Below are 21,567 nucleotides of genomic sequence, written 5' to 3'. Positions count from 1 at the left end.
GGACTTGGCTGAAAGTCACTGATGTCTGCAATAGCAAGCTCTGTTCTACGCTGTGGTCCTGTCGACGAATAGACCTTCTGTTTCACGCTGGCTGAGAGTCATGTCTGACTGCGGAGTTGGGGTGCAGGGCCCTCTGGCTTCCCCAGGAGCCCCGCCTGTGCAAACTTGCTGTGGGAAGCACACAGTGTGAAAAGGGAATGCTGAATGCTCTGAGGTCAGACCCAGGAAGGTTGAAGCTGTGTAAGCTTCTTGCCCTGGAGACATTATGTTCAGAGAGAGGAGGCATGCTCCCCCAGAGTCCTGACTGTCTTCGTATGGAGTATTTCCAGAGCATCACTCGGTGACTCTGTGACAACAGGTATCAGTGGTGGGATCAAACTGCACCCCGTGGACAGAGCATCCTGCAGTAAGTGACTGGGGAGCAGTAAAACAAAGGGGGATTAGTGAGAGACAGGCGTGCTGGAGGGTCCGAGAGGTGCGGTTCCAGGAGGCGGAGGAGCCTATGGCTTAACCCCCAAGTGAGAGTGGACCCCCAAGAAGGGCTGTCGCACTGAAGGGGTTCCTCCCAGGGATCATGGGGAGCTGAGAGAGCACAGGCCTGTGAGTCTGTGACCCCTTGGGAACAGCATGGAGATGACCTATAACCATCTCCTTAAGAAGGACATTGTAGAGCTGTGCAGAGAGAGAGAGCGGGGCTGTGCATTGGAAGATTTACCAAGGCACAGCTGATTGCTCGGTTGGAAGAGAATGATCGCTCTAAGGAGCCAATTCCTGACCAACCTGGGGCTGCGAGAGAGGCTGGGAACAGCCAGGCAGCCTCAGGGGTCATCCCAGCCACCAACCCAACCGGGGATGTGGGAGGGGATGAAAGAAGCCAGGCAGTCCCAGGATCCACCTACCCGACCAGCAGGGGATCTTCCCGACCGAGTTCCCCATTGGTGGAGCTGAGATGGTTGGAGTTGGAAATGGAATTGAAACTGAAAGAGCTGGAGGATCGTGAGAAGGAACGGCAGGAACAGGAGGACCGTGAGAGACAGAGGCAGCATGAACTGGCGATGGCGGAGCTGAGAAGCAGAGAGACCCCTACCATGGTGAGTGGGGGTGGGCCGCAGGGAACTCCAATATAAAAGTGCTGCTTCAGTTTAAGGAAGGGGATGATATAGATGCCTTCCTCACTGCCTTTGAGAAGGCCTGCAATGTGCACCAGATTGACCCTGCAGACAGACTTCGGCAGCTCACCCCCTTACTGGGTCCCAAAGCCATAGAGATGTTCAGCCAGATGGATGAGGTGGAAGCAGGGGACTATGAACTGTTCAAACAAGCCCTGCTGCGCAAGTTTGAGCAGACCCCCGAGGTATACAGGAAAAGGTTCTGGAGTGTGCAGAAGACCCAGGGGATGACCTATCTGGAACTGGTCACGCTGATGGCGGAATACACCCGCAAGTGGGTGAATGGGGCCAGGGCCCAGACCAAGGAGGATGTGATTGAATTGATGGGGCTGGAGCAACTATATGAACTCTGTCCCCTTGACCTGAGGATGTGGCTGGTGGACAAGAGGCCAAAGGACCTGCGCCACTCAGGGCTGCTGGCTGACGAGTTTGTAGACAGCAGGTCGGGATATGGAATGGAATCCCAGGGGGACAGGCCCACATCAGTACAGAAGGGAGGTCACACAGGGGCTTCCCTGAAGGGAGTATTGGATAAATCCCTCCCGAGAGGCACAGCCAATACCAGAGCTGACCGACCGGCCCCGGGGACCAACGGGACCGGAGGTGTAATTAGTATGGGCAGAGGGGCCACAGGTGGGCCCAGTGCCAAAAGCTCTGGGACAGGATGAGCAAACCGAGCCCTCAAAAGGTTAACTGGGTTGGAGCCCAGCCGGAGGAGGGGCTGGTGCCCCAGGCAGGAGGGGCTGGCAGTTTAGCAATGGCCCAAGAGGGAGGAATCTCCCAAGCCAGCTCCTCGGGGAGGCTTGATGCTCCGTGTGACGTTGAACTCCATATGATTTTATGAAAATATGCTAATGAGTGTGAATATAATGTAACTGAAATATGCTTCATGCAAAAGGTCTCTTGTAAGGTATTATTACAAAGCTTATAATCTACTGAGTGTGATCATCCTATTTGTATAAATGTATCATTCTTGTATCTAAAACTAGAAATATAAAATATAACTCTAAGGTCCAACTTGAATCAGTGTCACTCAAAGCACTTTACAAATATGAATGAAGTAAGCTTCACAACAGTTCTTTGAGCTAGGACAGTATTGTTATCCCCATTATGCAGATGAGAAAAATGAGGCACAGAAAGGGCTTGACTTTTAATAGTTCTCAGCATGTACATTTCTCATAGAGATCTATGGGAGCTGCAAGTGTTCTGCAGTACTGAAAAAAATCAGACTTTTTAGGACTTTCTATAGACAAAGTGGGAGAACACAAACTATGAAGAGTCATTGTAACTAATACAATGTTAAACACACATTGTATACAGGGACTCATGTTCAATTCCATGTCAGCTGGCTGTAGTTATCCCAAAGGTCCACACACAACCAGATGAAATGGAGTTGAACGTGAAAGCCCCTGTTCATACTGAGTGCTAAATCATGCACCTAATAGCTAGCTGAAATTGGTGCTTTGGCTGGACCACCGATGTGTCAGTAGGTCTTATCACACATATTGTGGGCACAAGGAACAAGATTCTTTTCCTCACACTTAAAACTATATGGAACAGAGAAGGAGGCGCAATTTTTCCAGTCCCTGTTTTTTTTTAAATGTATTATTGGTCAGAGAGACAATAAAGAGCCTGTTTACTAGACCGGCATGTTAAAAAATGGCCAATGGTTTGGAAAACAATGAGCATCCATTAAAGAGTAAAGTAACTTGATTCCATCTTGTTGGGGTTACTAGGCCTGCCTTAGCCAGAGTTCTTCCATGTTTAAACTCTGTCCTTCCATGTTTAACTCTAATCGACCTCAAGAGCCAAGGACAGGAATTGGAATGTGTAAATAGCCAGTTACCAATTACGACCTTGCTCATACTAGGTACCAAGCAATAATGATGAGGTTTGCATGTTTTTAGCTGGAGAAGCGGTAATAAACTAAGGGTAAACAGAACCAAATAACTGTTTAGAGGAATGTTACTAACAAGCTAGATTTATAGCCCTAGAATGATTTAACGGCTTAAATGTATAAACATGCCTTCGGTAGAGAGGGGAGGGGGAGTGTGCGGGGGGGGTGGTAGAGGGGGAGAGGGGGGGGCTTAGTTGTAAAGTATAAGAGGAAAGAAACTGTTTTTGCTGGTGTGCTCGATTTGAGACTTGCCTGTCTCCTTGCACCACTTTGAGATCTCAAATAAACTTTGATTGTTTCTCCACCCCGGTATGTTTATTGGCACGAAGCACGCCGGGCAACGAACCCCGCTGTTGCTGTCCTCGGGCCTCTGTGCCTGCAACAATCTGGTCAAATACAGTATCATTTTTCCATCAGGAAACAAGTTATTAAAGTAGGCCTTCTCTTTCTCTACCAGTGTCAATCATAAAAACTCTAGTAACCGAAGTGGGGAGAAAAAATAAGCAATTGATAATGGTTAGGTGGCTGGTGTGCTCTGACTGCTGCTTATTACATTATGCTGTGGAGTTGTACCCATGTCAGTCCCAGGATATCAGAGGGACAAGGTGAGTGAGGGAATATCAGAGTACCTTTCCCAGACCTGAAGAAGAGCTCTCTGTGACTCAAAACCTTGTCTCTCTCACCAACAGAAGTTAGTCCAGTAAAAGATATTCTCTCACCCACCTTGTCTCGCTTATTACACTAATCATAACAGTCTCATTGTTACCCGTATGCTCCCCAACCTGTGTGTTTTACCCACCTGTTGCTTCATCTTATATTTAGATGATAAAATCTGTGGAATAGGGATAGTCTCTGAGTGTGTACACAGTAACATACTAGGGCCTTGATCCTGAACTATCACATGCTACTGCAATATAAATAAATAATAAAGTTGAACCAAGGTATTTGGGACCTTTGACTCTCATACTAAAATTTAGTAGTGCATGCTATCACCCCTCATATATATTTATAGCAATAGCAATCTTACATTGTTAGAGCACATTTCATCCTGAGAGATCCCAAAGCAATTTTTTAGAATGTATACAGTACACACGGATTGTTTGCCCACTGCTGAAATGCAACCCCCAATTGGGGTGAAATGCAGCAGCTGCTAAGGCCTTGTCTACATGACAAATACTTTGCTAGTATAGCTGTTGTGGTACAGCTATACCAGCAGAGCCCCCTAGTGTAGATGCAGCAAATACCAACAAGGAGTTTTTCTGTTGACATAGCAACACCACTTCTCAAAACAATTTTAGTCATGCTCAAAGAAGCACTCTTCTGCCAGCATAGCTGCACCTACCCTGGGGTTTTGTCATCAGAGCTATGTCGCTAGGGTTTTTCATATCCCTGACTGATATAGCTATGCCAACAAAGCTTTGTAGAGTAGACCTGGGCTAACAGTGCACTGCAACACTGCAGACCAATCCAGAACAGAAACTGAAGAAGAATGATAGCTCAATGTGGATGTGCAGCGAGAATTTTAGGCAGGGAGAATGTAGTTACCTGACCACTGGCACAGTATGGACTCAGAGTGGTAGCTACTGAATCACTGACTGTTCTGTTCTGCACACTCTCAAACAATCCAGTTCCCATGCTGCTGTGAAATAAAAGAAAGTAAACACTGTTGACAGGCCTTTGAATTAGCAAATACAATGGCTCTTCCACTGATCACGAAGCCCCTCATCCAAGTCCTCCAAAGTAAAGATAGGGAAGGATGATTTCCCCTTCTTCAGACCATTTAGCAGCCCACTTTCAAACCCAGGGGTGATCAGACCCCATGTCAGCAGATAATACTCAGTGGTCTATTCGGCCTTTGAAAGGTACGTGGCTCTCCAGTTAACTGTAATGGGAATTATGCACAGGTACTGAGAGGGGGCATATACCTCTAACTCTCTGTGCTGTATACCAGCACTACAAAGAGAGACTCTTATAAATCCAGCTTTAACCAGAGAACCTGTGGGAAAGCTATACTAAAAACCAAAACAAACAAAACAGGTAAGTCAGAGCTGACCTATAACAATGGCCAGCTCCACCAAGCTGGAATTTCTGGTTAGTTGAAATACAATAAGATTTGATTTTCTATGGTGCCTTTCAGACCGGTATCCTAAAGAACTTTGCCAAGAAATGAGATGTGATATGACAACAGAGGTAATACTGGGGTTGAAAACATTCTCTGCATTCATTGTGTATTTGTATTTTTACATAATTTCCTGCTCCTGCCTCCTTTGTGGGGCAAAGAGGTTCAAACACAATGGAAATGTCCATTCTAATTCTTCTCGCATTACACTGGAGAAAATCAAATCTGGGATATCGCCACTGAGTCAGTGGGGTTACACCACTGTAAAACATGTATACATGAGAACAGAATCAGGCCTACCATGTTAGTACTCTGCAGGGAATTGGGCCATGTGAAGCTTTTTGCTGGGGGAACTCCTCAACCCCTTGTGTGGCTCTATGCAGCAATGTGAAGGGGAATTTATGGGTACCCCTGTCACTACCCTGGCCCATTGCCAAACACAATACAGATCTACTGGCCCAGAATGCCGTGGGAGAGCTGTTCTGTGGGTGCCGTGTACCTCTTGGATAAGGGGAGAACTCTGCACTTATTACCAATACATTTCTCTCCTGCAAAGCCCTTTCACTCTGGCCTTTGACTCCCTTTGTGAAAGGACCACAGTTTCACCTTCAGAAATGCTCACTTGAAGCTGTCCATGATTTTAAAAGGTGGGGCCTTGAGCAGACCAAAGGTATTGGTGCTAGGCCCCAAGATATAATTGTGGGTCTGTGGAAGGTTGCCTTAACCATGTCAAAGAGTTTCTGACCCAAAAAAGGAGACAAGGAGTTTCAATTACAATACTCTGAATTCCCCAAACCACCTCTACATTCCACAGCTGTATTACAAATTAAAAGTGTAATTGATGCTGCTATTATTTATCTGTACTGTGATAGCACCTACACAGCCCAGTAAGGAATTCAAGCCCCATTATATGTACAGCTTCTAGCACATTTAACAAGGAGATGGCCCCTGCTGCAAAGAACTTTCAATCATCTCTGTTTCTTTTTGACTGAAGAACACAGACAGATTCTGCTGTCCACTACACTGGTGTGAATCAGGAGTAACTCCGCTGTGGTCAGTGATGTTACACTGACTGGTGTGAGGTCAGAATCAAGTTGATAGTCTTTCCCCATCTATTCTATGTGTTGAAAGAGAACTGAAAAGGCAGAGAACTCAGAAGTCAAAGCTCTCAAGATGTGTACTGGTAATACTGAAATAACATTCACAGTAATTGGCAGGGCATATAACAACAAATTTGAAATCAATTTTGGCAAGCATATCACAGTATCTATGGTTGCTTTGGTCTCCTAGGCTTGTGAAGAGCTATTAAAATTCAAATGAAATCAAGGGCCACGGTAATTATTCTAGTTAATTAAAAAAAAAAAAGGATCCTCACTATTTTGTTAATTGCCTGCACAGAACTCAGCTTGATGGGTAACATGGAGTATTGCCCTCAACACCTCCAAACACTAGGGATGAAATCCTGACCCTATTGGAGATACAATGGAAGTCTTGCCATTAACTTCAATGGATCTTGGATTTCACCCTAGAATTTTATTATATTTAACCACTCACTTCACATTAAAAAACAAAACAGCTTTTTAAATAGGCTTTGGAGTTTACTGGGAAATCCAAGCAACATGGAAATTTCATTTCCTGCCTGAAGCAGCAAAACATGGAGCCAGTTAATTCTGATTTTCCTGCTATTTCAGAGCTCATTATAAACTAAATAAAACATGTTTTGTTTGAACTATGCAGTTCTTTTTTTGAATGTCTAAAATTTAAAAATTGCCATTGTCAATACAGTTGCATATTATATTCCTAGGGGTCCCTCTAGTGGCTAAGGCAGCAGGCTAATTTAGCATAGCCAAGTAGACCATAGAGTGCGCTGCAGGTGGGTTTACGATCTTCTGTCTCATTGCGTTTTCACACAGAGAGAAGGTGCTGAGGTTTTTCTCAGAGTAGGACATGAATGAATAAATTCTTAGCACTTAGTTTCCTGTCTCCCGAATGAGTCAAAAGAGTAGGCAAAAATCTCAGAATCACTTCTCTATAAGGGGTCTAGAGTCATCTTTTGTTAAAAGTTGGTAACAATATTTTCTAACATAATTTGAACCTTCTGATTTCGAAAATAGTTGTTACCAAGCTGAATTTTGATGTTTAGATCCTCAAACTTGCAAACAAATATGGCCACCAAAATTCACCAGAAATGTTTAACATATCAACAGCGTGTGTGTGAATTTGTCAGCATCAAACTGTTTGGCATAATTCCTTTTCAGTCTATTAAGAACAGAAAATGAGAACACATCATTGTTTTACCACCTATTGCACCCTAATATTCAACTTCTTATGGCATTTAGTCATCCATGCATCAAAATATTAGAAATAAGTTATCATAACACCTAGCTTTCTCCTTTTCTTGCATACTTAGTATTTGTTTTATGGTACATAATGCTTTGTAATTAGAATAGAATTAACGTAGAAGTAATGGGGATACAAAAAGAGAGCGCAACAGTAGTTAGATGAGACAGGGATTTAGGACACTTATATTGGTTAGAGTTGTAGCTAAACCATGGAACTGGTAGTAAGTCTCAAGAGAGCCACACCAACTTCCTACAGTCTCTGCATTATTTGCCCAGAATCAAGTAAAGAAGATGTGAGTAAAGCAGGTGAACAAGGATTGCTCAGAGTAAGGGAGGCAATGGTCACCGGAAAAAAACAGCAAGTCGTCAAATACAGAGAAGCCATTGACAGAATTGGGCCTTCTTTCATTCAGTACTGACAGTATCAATTGTGTGGCACAGAAATTGCTATGCCCAATACACTAACAAAGGCAAAATGCATAGGTAAACATCTGTAACTGATGTCTCATGTGTGGCAAGCTGTAGTGTCTTTATTGGGATCACCAGTGTCCATAATGCAAGACAGTACAGTACTGTGAAAACTATGGACTGGAGATGATGCATGTTTTGTGAAGAAGTGCATCCTAAACAGAGACTCATCTCTATAACTACAGTCAACATGAGTTAACCGTTAATGAAGGCAACTGTATTGGACCACAAAATGAGTGCTTGTGTATCTGGAGTAAATAACCTCATAGCTGCTGAAGGCAAGTATCACCTGATTTGTTACATCCTGTTCATAGCCCTGGCATGTCTGGGCTTGCTGCATCAGTTATAAATGTAAAATAATTGCTTGAGCCCCAGCACCTCTTTCATTACAAATTAAGCCCTGCACGTTCCTCCACCTGCTGTATGAAGGGCAGTCTCTTCTTGAGTACAATGGGATGAAGAGAACTTTGAGAAACAAGAATCCATGAAATTCAATGTGTTTAGTATGGCTATATATGGTGTGAGCGGTGCAAAGGAATGGCCATCAAAGCATATTGGTCTTGAGTGCACCTTCCATTAGCCAACAAAGTCAAAACTACTTGTTTAACTTTTAACTTTCCATAAGGGTGATCTAAAAAGACAACAGCCAGCAGCACACAGCGTTCCTGATGCAATTGACACAATCATACCAGCCAATGTAAGAAATAATAGAGCAGAACCAGTATTCAAGGACTGTGTTTGCAGAGAGTGGAACTCTGAATCTGAAGAAAACTGCGAAGCTGCAGTGCAGGTAAGAGTTTCTGATATGGCCTTTATCGTTAAACATCAAAATGAGAACCCAAAATGTGGATGGCCACATTTCAACCAATTGCACGTGACAACAGAACCAGAAATAACTACCATTGGATACTTGCCAATCATTCAAACCCCTGCCCACGAGCTGTACACCCTCAATACTCTTGCTTGGGCAGAAATATGTGGTTCTAATATTGGCGAAGCTCTGATGAAACTAAAAGGGGCCACATCACAGTAGAGGGAGTGGCTTATTCCATAATAAGGCTCCATATCTCAATGAACTTTCAGAAATGTCTAGGCCAGCACACACAGGCTTCAGGGCTAGCAGATGCCTGTACTGAAAGTGGAGCTCATGGACCAAACCCAACAGAACAAGATATGAATGGCCAATCATATGCCAGGGTGATGCAGATCCACAAACTGACATTTCAAGCACCGTGGAGCCCACTTCTTCTACAACTCTTGGACTTTATAGCAGCGTATGATCAAGAGCTCAAAGTGGATATCATCAAAGCTGACCAGTCACATTCTTATGGTGAGCTCACTTCAGTTCATACCTCACAAAGATTTTGAAATCTCACCTCCACGTTTGTGAACAGGAAAGGTGAAGGTCATGTGAACCTCAGGTTTTGGTGGCAGTACATGGAAGAGTAGCCCTACAGCTCATGTTCAACCGTGTCCAGAGAGAAGGAAATTGGGAGTTGCATCGCTTCACCTTCAAGTGTCTGCTGCCAATCTTCATAAGCCATGATCACACAAACTCTGCAAGGTGGGGTGCCATCTACAATTGCAGAAATGCATCCGTTTCCATCTGAAGTGCTCAAGGAGTTCCAGCAAGAAAACTTTGTTGTCAAGAGCTCATGTCTGAAATTCAACTAAATGCATTAAACTTTAGAATGCCTCGTTTAATTATTCTAATGATTGTTATCTGAGGGAAAGGGATGTACGTTTCATACCCTATTACATTGGCAGGTTTGTTGTGCCAATATGTGAGCACAGCAAAGCATAATCCACAATCAGAACTATGACGGGTATAATAGGCAAATCATGCTTTTCTTCAAACATAGGAGACCCAATCCTTGGTCCTGCTGCTGTTGCAAAATGCTCTCCTGTGTGCAGCAAAATGACCTGAAACTTTCCTTAAAAGTTCAGCTGATGATTCCCCTATTATGAGGGGAAACCTCAGCTGCCATGAAGCTGGTGTGTTCAGCTACATGCCATCCCCTCCCAACTCCCCCTAGACAGAGAGTACATTGGGGCTGAAGGGCACATTCCTTTCAGAAGCAATTCTCTAGTTTAAGTGACTACTATGATGTACAGTAACCAAGCTCTTAAAGTGACTAGTGATTTCACCTGTCTCCACTTTTGGGAGCCCAGGTTGAGACATGTTAAAGCTTTCTTCTAGGTGCCTTAAACAGGGGCCCCCAAAGTGGAAGAACACAAAATCTCTAGGCATTTTTGAAAAAAAAAAATCAGTATCTTCAAAGTTGCATAACACAATTTAGTTCAGCTCTTAGGGCTTGTCTAGATGGTGAGTTAGTGCGTGGCAAGCGAGGGTGTAAATTTACAGCAAGCCACATGGACCCTGGAACCATGCACTAAGAGAGCTCTAGTACACTTTGATCTACTCTACATTTGAAATGGGAGTAGAACAAAGTGCACACGGACCTTTTAGTGAGCAGCATGCTAGTGCCCTGTAGGTTTACACCCCAGTTTGCTGTGTACTAATTTGCTATCTAGACAAACTGTTAGAGCACAGCTGTAAATGACTGTTTTTCCCCCCACTAATCCCTTGGTTGGTTGGTTGTTTAAAGCAAGTTTTACTGTAGTTATAACAGAAAAAAAAAATAACTTATTATGACATAATGGAATTCAACACGATTCTGGATATGGGAATTTAAACATTAACAGAAACATGATTACAGTCAAAATAGTCAGTGGAAGGAAAACAGACAAGCGCGCGCACACATACATCCACACACACACACACACACACACACACAAAATTTTAAAGCAATCCAGAAGACTTATGCAGGCCCCCATGAGACAAACAAAACCTGCTGTTCTCCTCAACAGACAGGGTGTGGATGTCTTCCTGCTTTCATATTAATTTGTGACCTGGTCTGACACAGGGGAATACATTCTCCAAAATTACTCCCTCTTGCCCCGCCCAAATAAAGGAAAGGAATCCAGTCTGGCAGAGGCAAGACAGGTGAATTTAGAGCCTAAGGAGAATAGCAAGATCTGTATCAAGGACTGGGGATTTAGGACATAAATTATCTTAACCCTGGAAGGCCTGAAGCCCAACAAATCAAAAAAAGTACAAACCATGGCAGTTAATGCCATCTCAGAAGGCAGAAAACAATTGAGGGGATGCGTCATAGAAAACAGCCACCTGAAAGAGTTCAACGTTCACACCAAGCTTTATTGGGCCAGATCCTTCTCAGCTGGTATAAATTGGCATAACTCCATAGAAGTCAATGGAGCTATGCTGATTTGCACCAACTGAGGATCTGGCCCTAGGTATCCAACAACCCCATTCAGAAAGCTGCTTAAGGAGGCAGCAGCAGCATTGTGACACTGAAAGGAAGGATTTTGGTGCAACATATAATCTGTTGGTAGTAAAAGAAATGCAAACTAACCAGCCGTAGTATTGCATTTATGTAGGGAAGCTCTATGCATTGCTTATTGAAGTTACTTATCTTCAGGGAGATTCAGGAGAGTTTCTGCAGCTTGAAGAGGTTTTGACTGGGAATCTAATGATCAGAGTTAAGAGAGGACTTGGATTGTGCATCTGTGCCCTGGGGAGGGTGTACCAGGGTTTCTGCAGCTGAGGAGAGGCCCATGTAGGGCACTTGGTTCTTGGCAAGGACATTCAGAGAGTTAACTAGCTTCACTGATACAGTAACTCCTCACTTAACATTGTAGGTGTGTTCCTGAAAAATGCGACTTTAAGCAAAATGATGTTAAGCAAATCCAATTTCCCCATAAGAATTAATGTAAATGGGGCGGGAGGGTTAGGTTCCAGGGATTTTTTTTTTTTTTGGCCAGACAAAAGGCATTATATCTCTTTTAAACAAGCAATTTAATACAGGTATACATTTTAAACAATTTTAAAGAAACAATTTAATACTACAATCATCATTGCTGAGTATGAAGCTTGGTTGAGGTGGTGGAGTCAGACAGTGGAAGAGGATGGATTGTCTGGCTGCTCCTTTTGCTGTTCTTGAAAGCACAGGCACCGACTTTGCCGGGGGTGGGGGGCTCAACCCTCGGCCTGTCCACTCCACCCCTTCCCCCAAGCCCCCACCCTTAACCCGCCTCTTCTCCCCTACCCGCTCCACCGCCGCCTCCTTTACTCCGCACGCTGCATCCTCGCTTCTCCTCCCTCCCCCCAGCCTCCTGCCCGTGGCAATCAGTGGGTTTGTGGCGTTCAGGAGGCTGGGGGGAGAAGCGAGGATGCGGCGCGCAGCCTCCCCCTCCCTCCCCAGCCTCCTGAATGCCGCAAGACAGTTGATTGCCGTGGGCAGGAGGTGGGGGGAACGGGGAAGGCGCTGATCCGTGGGCGGGCGGGAGGCGCTGGAGGGCTGCCAGCCGTGGACAAAGCAGGCGGCCAAACAACGTTATAGGGGAGCATTGCACAACTTTAAATGAGCATGTTCTGTAATGGAGCAGGGACATAACATCAAAACAACGTTAAGCAAGAGGACGTTAAGTGGGAAGTTACTGTACATTAATTCCACATCCACTCTGGTGCATTTAGTTGAACACATCACCTAGAAAATGTATAAATATTTAAAGTGTGATCCTTTTAGATGTCAGATTCTAATGGTCATTTACCCCTTACTGATGCAGAGACATTCATATCTACTATTTGCATACACATTTGCTTGACTCGGCTCCTATTCATTCCCTGAGTACAGCGATTGGTTTCAGCAGGTGCTGCTGCTGTTTTCTTTTACTTTTATAGGTTTAATAGGAAGGGTGCACCAGCTAAACCAGAAACCTCTCCTTTCACAATAGGAAAAGGAAGCAGCATTCAATGCCTTTTAACCTGACACACTGCATAGCAACTTCAATAGTGCAGGTGGCCAGTCATGCCCATTGCAAAGGATAACCAGCAGGTAAGTTCATTTATAATATATAAATTATCACATGCACAATAAGCCTTGTGCAGACTCTGCAGAAGTCGTTCAGATTGTTAAATGAATTCACCTCTGGCCTTTAAAACTTTTCCTTTTCTGGAAAAGGAATGGAGGTTCCTTCTTATTACCCCTCGTGGCAAGCCTTTGAAAGTGACATTGGTGCTCAAGTTGAGGAGGAAACCAATGACATGCTCCATTGTCTCTTCTCTTTTCTTGCTCTACCGGGCAGTAGCGAGTAGAGAAGATATAGAATATCCACTACTACCCTCCTCTCCATTTGAGCACTGGGTGTGTGTGTGACAGTACTTCCTGGGAATATTTCTGGGACATAAGTTTTTACAGGTATAATGTTCTTTGTCTATGCACTGAATGCAGGGTTATATTCATCACTGTTTGGTTCAGCCATTGAAACAAACATGTCTGCTTCAGTGTTGTTGTTATATTAATTAAGGATTGTTTACTATGATTGTTTGAGCTGCTTTAGACCTCTACAGAAGTCTACTATTGCACTCCCCACTGCATATGTGAACTCTATATTAGACGTGGGTCAAAATCAAAATCCAGGATCTGAACATCTCCAAATTTATCTTTGTAATGGGACAAATCGAAACTCTGGATGGGGCCCACCTCTTCTCCAGGGCCCAGATTCTGTGCTGTGATGCAGCTGCTTTGTGCAGGCAGTGTGGTACAACACACCTCTAAAGCCAGTTTACCTGGCCATGAGAAAATCCCCCTATTGCAGAGAGAATCCAACGAATCCAAACAAAAATTTTCTAGACTATACACTGTGGCTGTTTACTGTACTTTTAAATGCTCCTGAAATCATGGAAATTAAGAAGTGATAGACTTGCATGGCAATTTCATATTTGATAATAGTAAGCATTTTAGGTTAGGTATATTTTTAATTTTATGTACACTGAAATCAAAAATAAATGTAGATGGAACATACAATGTATCAGTAATAATTAATATACCAGTAATAATAAAACTTTGCATTTCTACAGCTCTATTCTAACTTTGCCCTTCCATTGCTAACATTCCAGGACCCAAGAATGTTTTGCAAAAATTATTAAGTGATAAGCTTCACAAAAATTTTGTGATGGGTGAAGCATGACTTTTCACACTTTTCTAGATTTTGCATTACATAATTCATAAAAGTCACTTTTTCTTATCTGAATATTTTTCAAGAAAGGGGGGCAGGTTATCAGCTATGTAAATTGCTGAAGTTAAGGGACAAATAACAATTTACATCCTTTATTCCCACCATGCTGTCATGGTTATAGGGCAAGCAGTGCCTTATACCCCTTTACAATCCCTTATGAGTGCATTGCTCAGGTGACAGGTTTTGCTACCTTCATCCCTGGGTCCCCCATGTGTCTATCACTCCTAGAAAGGATCCTGGAATGGCAGCCTCCCCAATTCCAGCCACATTAACATGACAGACCCAAATGAATCAGGCACCTGCAAGTAACTTCTCTCTGGGTGCATGTGATCAACAGCTGATCAAAGGGTCTCAGAACAGCTCCTTCTAAACAAAGGTATTGTCTATACACTCAGAGGTATATGTCAAGCATAGAAAAGGGTTAAAAACCACAAAAGTTCCATGCCTGGGTCTTGCCTATACCGTATTACTTCCCTCAAACCTTAGGCAAACTTAACTGCCTTGGACACATCCCACAGGGCCTCTGCTTCAATCTGACTGCCCTGCTGTATTCTCTGCCTCTCTGAGTCTTTCTGTCAGTGTCTCACCTCCAGTAGCTGGTGGCAACTCCCTTCTTCCTTTCTCTCAGAGGTGCTTTTAACTGCTGACAATCTTTTTGATCTCTAGACTCTGGTCTTGGCAAAATGGCTGTGTAACTTTTGGTGCCTGGAAAGAGCAACTTCTCAATTAATAGTACAGCCATTGTTCCCCTAGCTCGCTTGAAATTGTTTACCCAGGGAGGTCTCATCTCTGACCATTGTTCATTTCCGGCTTGCTTCTTAACCGCCCCTTTTAATTCCACCTTCCAGCAGTCAGACAGAAAATGTCAAGCTCGTAAACTGAGGTACATGTACTATTCATAAAAAATAACAACAGCTATCCCTCTCATTCTCCACAAACAGATTGACTGTCTGTTGTGAGGGTGAATATTTCTCCGCTTTCCGACTGCATAATCAAGCATATTTCGGTATAACTGAAGCTCTACCAGCGTCCCTACTCTCTCATCTCCCTGCCTGCACAATGCCAAACCACTGCCACAGAGGAGATGGCTTAGTTGAAATATTTTGACCCCCTGAAATCAGAAGTTCAAGTGGCAGCAGGGTCAACTTAACCTTTCTTTCCTCTAAAAGCAGCAAAGAGTCCTGTGGCACCTTATAGACTAACAGACGTATTGGAGCATGAGCTTTCGTGGGTGAATACCTACTTCGTCGAATGCATGAGACATGCATCCGACGAAGTGGGTATTCACCCAAGAAAGCTCATGCTCCAATACGTCTGTTAGTCTATAAAGTGCCACAGGACTCTTTGCTGCTTTTACAGATCCAGACTAACACGGCTACCCCTCTGATACTTTCTTTCCTCTGTAAGGATAATGCTAGTATTAAGTTACTGCCATCTTCAAAGGCAGAAAACAATTGATGGGTTTTGTTATGGAAAACAGCTACTTGAAAGAGTTCAGAGATCATACCAAGCTTTACTGGGCCAGATTCTCCTCAGCTAGTGTAAATTGACATATCTCCATGGAATTCAATGGAGCTTTGGTGATTGGCACCAAGTGAGGACAGGTGGGTGTATTCGGGATTAGACTAATGCACAGTTTCCATTTTTTCTGCATGAACATTAAGACTCCACAGAACTACTTGTAGCAGCAGGGATCTAAACTTGTATCCTTGGCCAAAAAAAAAAAACAAAATCCTTCTCGTCATTTTTCCACAATGTGCTATGTACTGCTTGCCTGCCTAACAGCTTGTCTGTACTGGGAATATTTGTACCACTATTGCACCACTGCAACTCCCCAGTATTGTTGCAATGCAATATGGGGCTTGCACTGGTGCAGCACATCTACAGTGGGCATTGCAGCTGTGTAGCTACAATCGTACAAATATTCCCAAAGCAAATATCTCCCACACTCCACCCAAGAAACGGATGCATTTCTTTCCCGAAGCTGGGTGTGTGGATTATATAATCAATTTTCTGCCAGGTTTCACCCATGGAAACTAGACCTGTGCATCCCCCCTAGTAAAAAGTGCTCCCCATAATTGGTCACCATGGCACAAGATGTCCACCACATCATCTCCGTGGGCAGGCCAGGAGCCAGCTAACACAGCCCAGAAAGTGGGCAACTTGGGCTGTAGAGGGAACATAGCCAGGCTACCCAGGAAACATGCTGCTTCAAGTGTATCATCTGGGCAGTCCCTACTGGCAGCCTCTACCGCAGCCCAGCCATACATTTAAGCACACACACCCCTCCGTGGAACCCCTGAATTGTACGAATAATAAAAAAACAAAAAAAAAACCCCTGCCAACCTCTCACCAGGGGCGAAATCTTCTGTTGCACACAGCTGGTTTTCACCCATTGCAGATGTGGGTGATTCTAGCCCAGTTTGTAAAACACTTCAGTGGGTTTTGGATCAGGCCTTAAGGGATGACAGATTCTAAATAGGTACTTTCCTCCCTCACACCCAAAAAATCCCACCCTCAATAAAACCCAGTTAAAGGTTGCTGGCATGAGAAACCCAGTGAGGCTAGCCCTTTAAAGCAAAGAAATGTCAAATTAGGGGAAACTTCTGTAACATTCCTTCACCCTCACACATCACCTTACTCAGTTCCTCTAAGTCACACTACCACAGAACCTGCATTCTGACCATAGCGTTAGTCAGGATATGGGTGCACTGGTGAATTGGACAGTGTGTTGGGTGGACATGGGCACAGTATGAGGTCAACTATAAGGCTTTACAGTGCTTGCAGTATGGTGTTAGAGGAATTTGGTGAGTCCTTGCATGACTTCCTCTGCCAGAACAGGACCTCTAGTCTGCTCTGGGGAAGTCCTGATCCGACACACGAAAGAATGATCAGTAGACCAGCACTGTAAGAGTGGAGGAGAAACATGTTCCCCAATTCCAGGGGACATTAATAATAGTGGTATTTAAGATGGATGTTGTGACTAGGGGTAAAAGGTGATTCTCAGACCAGTTCTCTCCCTCTGTTCCCCAAATATTTAAGCAACCATCTGTACCCCCAAAACTGATCATTCACCTTTATGCTGGCCACAGGCTCTTACTCCCAGACCCCACTGTTCCCAATGTTCTTCCCTGGTTCACCTGGTTCTGTGCTCAGCCCACCTGGTGAGTCAAGGAGGCTGAGAAGCAGTGCCAGAGAACAGCAGTAACTGAGTGTAGGTGTGCTGGCAGCTGCCGTTAGAAGAACTACTTGCTGTGCTCATGGGCGAAGTTAGAAAAATATTACATGTAGAACAGTGCAAACTTCATTGTAGTGCACCTGTGACGGACAGGTGTGTCTCTGAGTTTAAGGCTTGCACAGATGGTTGTTTATTTGCAAATAAGATCTGGACAAAGGTGAGACTCACCAGCCCAGATTTTAGAAAAGAAGGACTTTGGGATGTTTATATAATTATTCCAGGAACACTTTTTAGTGCATTCAATGGCTCTGACTTTTAAAGGGGCTGAGCGCACACAGTGCCAACTGAAGTCAATGGGAGCTGCATGTACTCAGGTCCAACCTTCAGAAAAACTCAGACATCCTCTTCCAACTTGTGCTAGCAGTCTGAGCTACAGTGAGGCTTTAAAGTCTCAAAGGCAACAGCTTAACATAAAACTAATTATGGAGTCATTACCATGCCTGCATAATAAAATATTTCAATATCAAGGAGTGCATAAAACCAGATCAATATTTCTTCAGTTTTGCTTTATTTTAGAAACAAAACAGATTATTTTCCGGAGGTTTGGCATTTTAAAGCCCAGAGTGTCTCTGCTTTATGCAAAAGCGATGCTCACTTTTGCATATACTTCCTCTTTGAACTGCACGTAAAATTTGCTTAGTTTAGTAAACAAGTTTATGTTATAAAATAAGGGCAGTTGTGGAAAAAAAAAATCAGTCTAACAGTAGAGGCAAAGGGAATGGTTTTTGTGATAATTGCCCTGATGAGACCTATACATAAGAAAAGATTTTGTGGGAGTAAAAAAATTTAGGCAAAATTATTTTATCCATTTTAAATGTGAAACAAGGTAATTTTTAAAGATGGATTTAGCATCGCTTTTAGGGTGGGGCTTTTCTAAATTCCTTTGCCTTGGCCTAAGTCTGTTTCCATTGAAGTCAATAGTTGGTTTCAATTGGAACAGAGTTAGGCCAATGCTGGGAACTTTTGAAAATTCTACTCTTAAGTTCTGGAAGTATAAATGTCTAATAGATTAACAACAAAAGGCAGATCGCAGCATAGCCACAGCAGGCTACTTCAGGCCTTTCCTAACTCTGAATTGTTGGTTTTATTTAGCTTATGGCCCTTCCTCCAATATTCTGTCCATATGACAGTGTTCATATACAAGTCAACTTCAACTAAATTTTTCCGGTAAGATTTTGCATGATATCTAACCCCACTCCCACCCCATACTGGTGATCCTGTGTGGAGTTGAAGAACTCACCACTGAAAGGGGTTAAATAAAAGTTCCCACAGTGTACTATAGCAAATGTAACACTTCTCCTCCCACACCCCAGCATGACAAATGGCTTCACTTTACCAACAATGTTATGGTTTGGCTCTGCCTGTCTGTCATTCTCTTCCTCCTACCTCCTCTTCTTCTTCTTCCATTTTTTACTACCCTGCCCTTTCTTCTTTCCATTTTCTCTTTCCAGCTTTTTCCCCAGCATTGATTCACATGTGAAACAAGCTGGTTAAAATCCACAGGCAAATGTTTGTCAACTCACTAAAATTACAATATTCAAATATCCACAGGTTTTGTTTACTGCTTTCAGCTGATGATGTTGGAAATGAAAAGGAAAAGTATATGTATTTGCATTAGCATTTTGCATGCTAGTTTGTCCAAAAGGAAGGGAACTTTTAAAGGGATGTTGTCAACCAGCTTAAGGATCCAATCCAAAACTCCCTGAGATCAACAGGAAGACTTTAGTGAGTGCTGGATCTGGCCTTAAACCTCAAAATTTACCTACAAAAAGGAAGCAAAATATCATGCAACATGTTCTGTAGCAAAAAATTAAAAACCTAGTTTGGTTCATTAACAAGCCTCTCAGCTTCTATATCTTTATCTGTTCTTGGGTTATTTCCTGGTGATCTTCCCCTCCTCCCTCCGCCCCATTTTTTTGGGTGCTCTCTATATTAATTATCTACACATATACAAACACTACAGTTATCTTTTACATAAGTCCCATAATATCAGTCTTCCTATAATGGAGACTGAATAATTTCAATTAACAATATAAGTTAAAATTTTCAAAGATATGTAGTGACTCCAAATCACTTAGGCATGCTTGAAAATGTTAACCATGGTTTCTGAATTTGCTACGTTATTGCTCAGCCACTTCATGTAGTTTTGTTTTAAGTCCCTTGCTTCAGTTGATGTTTGCCATCAGAAGATTTCTGGGCTTGGTATATTTTCTGGCACTGTCTTTGTCAACTCATGAGGTTCCCTAGTTAAGAGAATGCATTTCACAGTCATTGCCAGTTAAACCATAGCCTTTTTAACTAGGCTTTGAACCCAGATCTATAGGGCTGCAGTTATGTCAGCTGAGCTCAGCAACTGTTGCATACATTTATTGTACAATTAGAACAGAGTTTAAATTGGATTTTTAGATGACGCAGAGGAGCGGACTAGAATAGCTACACTTTTTCATATTTATAATTTATTAATTTTTCCAAATACAACAAATGTACCAACATACCCGATTCATCATAACACACAAAGTAAGTAAAGAGGGTTAGGATGAAGTGATGGGAGGGGAAGTGCATATCTATCTTCAGAGTCTACATTAATCATAGTCTTCTAAAAAGTCAGTCCAAATTGCTTTGAATTTTTCAGGCATTCCCCTTCTGCAGAATGCCTGATGTAGCTCTACTCTCCATGTCTCAACAAAGTTTCATCCACCCCCATCTATTGGCACGTTATCACTGCTCTGAGCAGATTTAAGTGAAATACTATTAAAAAGAGCTGCAGCCATAGGAGCTTTGTCTACAGAAGCTGCACCAGTGTGAGCAAGGTTTAGAAAAGGTGTATAGTTCAGACAAGACCATAGGAACTATCCATTCTTCTGGTTCATCAACCAAAATGAGGTTTAGGGGAGCCACCTCTATTATATTTTAGGCAATATCCTACCACACAAAATACTTTCTGAACAAAAGTAAAGGGTCAGGGTTGGCTGGCCTTGCTGCCAAAACCTAAACCAGGGGTAGGCAACCTATGGCACGCATGCTGAAGGCAGCACGCGAACTGATTTTCAGTGGCACTCACACTGCCCAGGTCCTGGCCACCGGTCAGGGGGCTCTGCATTTTAATTTAATTTTAAAAGAAGCTTCTTAAACATTTTTAAAACCTTATTTACTTTGCATACAACAATAGTTTAGTTATATATGATAGACTTATAGAAAGAGACCTTCTAAAAACATTAATATATATTACTGGCACGTGAAACCTTAAATTAGAGTGAGTAAATGAAGACTTGGCACACCACTTCTGAAAGGTTGCCGAACCCTGACCTAAACCAATGGGGACATGGCTTACTTATCTATCCCTCTTCATTGTCTGGAAAGCTGTTAATTAAAAGCTATGATCTAATGAAACTATGAGCCAAATAAAACTGATGGGATAGTTCCTGCTCTCATTGAAGTCATGGCAAAACTTCCATTAACTTCAGTGCAACAGGATTGAGTCTAAGGTATTTGTACGCGCTTACATGCCCAATTAATTCTGCTTCTGAGAAGGGCGGGGAATCTAATAGTGACTGAGTCAGAGTGGGGGTGTAGGTGAGAGCAGTATCCTATGCTCTCACTCAGTGCACTGGTATATAGGAGGAGTTAATGCTACAATTAGACACTGTGAACTAATGACCAACACAGTCCCACTCTTTCAGTCAAACAACTCCAGACAATTCCCTTGTGGGCTGCTAATAAACACAAAGGGCAAAGACTGTATAATAAAAAGGATACAGCTCTCCAGGTGACATCTGCAGGCCTTGTTGTGACTAGTTGCCTGGCTGACTCCATCTTCATTAAAGTTCAAACTAAAGATTTGTTTCCATGAACATTTAGTGTGTGGTAAGCTTGGGTGTAAATCTAGCAGCAATAGTTGTCCATGTGGCCCCTGCTGGAGAGCCCTGACCATTCTTTAGTGCACTTTGATCTACCCCCACTTTAAAACAGGATGAGATCAACATGCACTAAAGAACGGTTAGTGCTCGTCAGCAGGTTCCACACAGAGAGTTGGTCTGAGGCAGGCTAGTGTGGGGTAGATTCATATGCTAATTTACCGCAAACTACATGTTCATGTAGACAAGCCCAAAGTTACCTAGGACCATGTGTAAAAATGGTTCATGCTCAAATGACTCCAACACATGCTCAAATCCCACCATGGAAATAACCCAACCATGGGCTACGTCGTTCACTCCTGTAGTAAAACCTACAAA

General features: G+C 43.1%; 1 protein-coding gene across 1 annotated transcript in view; it reads left to right on the top strand.

Annotated features, from left to right (window-relative positions):
• The first annotated feature begins 627 nt into the window (after positions 1–627).
• The window catches only part of TRPM5 (transient receptor potential cation channel subfamily M member 5), a 92,642-nt gene continuing 71,702 nt past the window's right edge, over positions 628–21,567 (top strand). The window contains 2 exon segments of the mRNA XM_024208914.2: positions 628–705; positions 708–1,091. Of these exon segments, the coding sequence (XP_024064682.2) occupies positions 628–705; positions 708–1,091 (462 nt within the window).

Source organism: Terrapene carolina, unplaced genomic scaffold, assembly GCF_002925995.2.
Source record: "Terrapene carolina triunguis isolate 2854851 unplaced genomic scaffold, T_m_triunguis-2.0 Scaffold171, whole genome shotgun sequence".
Taxonomy (NCBI): domain Eukaryota; kingdom Metazoa; phylum Chordata; order Testudines; family Emydidae; genus Terrapene; species Terrapene triunguis.
The sequence above is the reverse complement of the archived record's forward strand: the minus strand, read 5'-3'. Positions and strand labels throughout refer to the sequence as shown.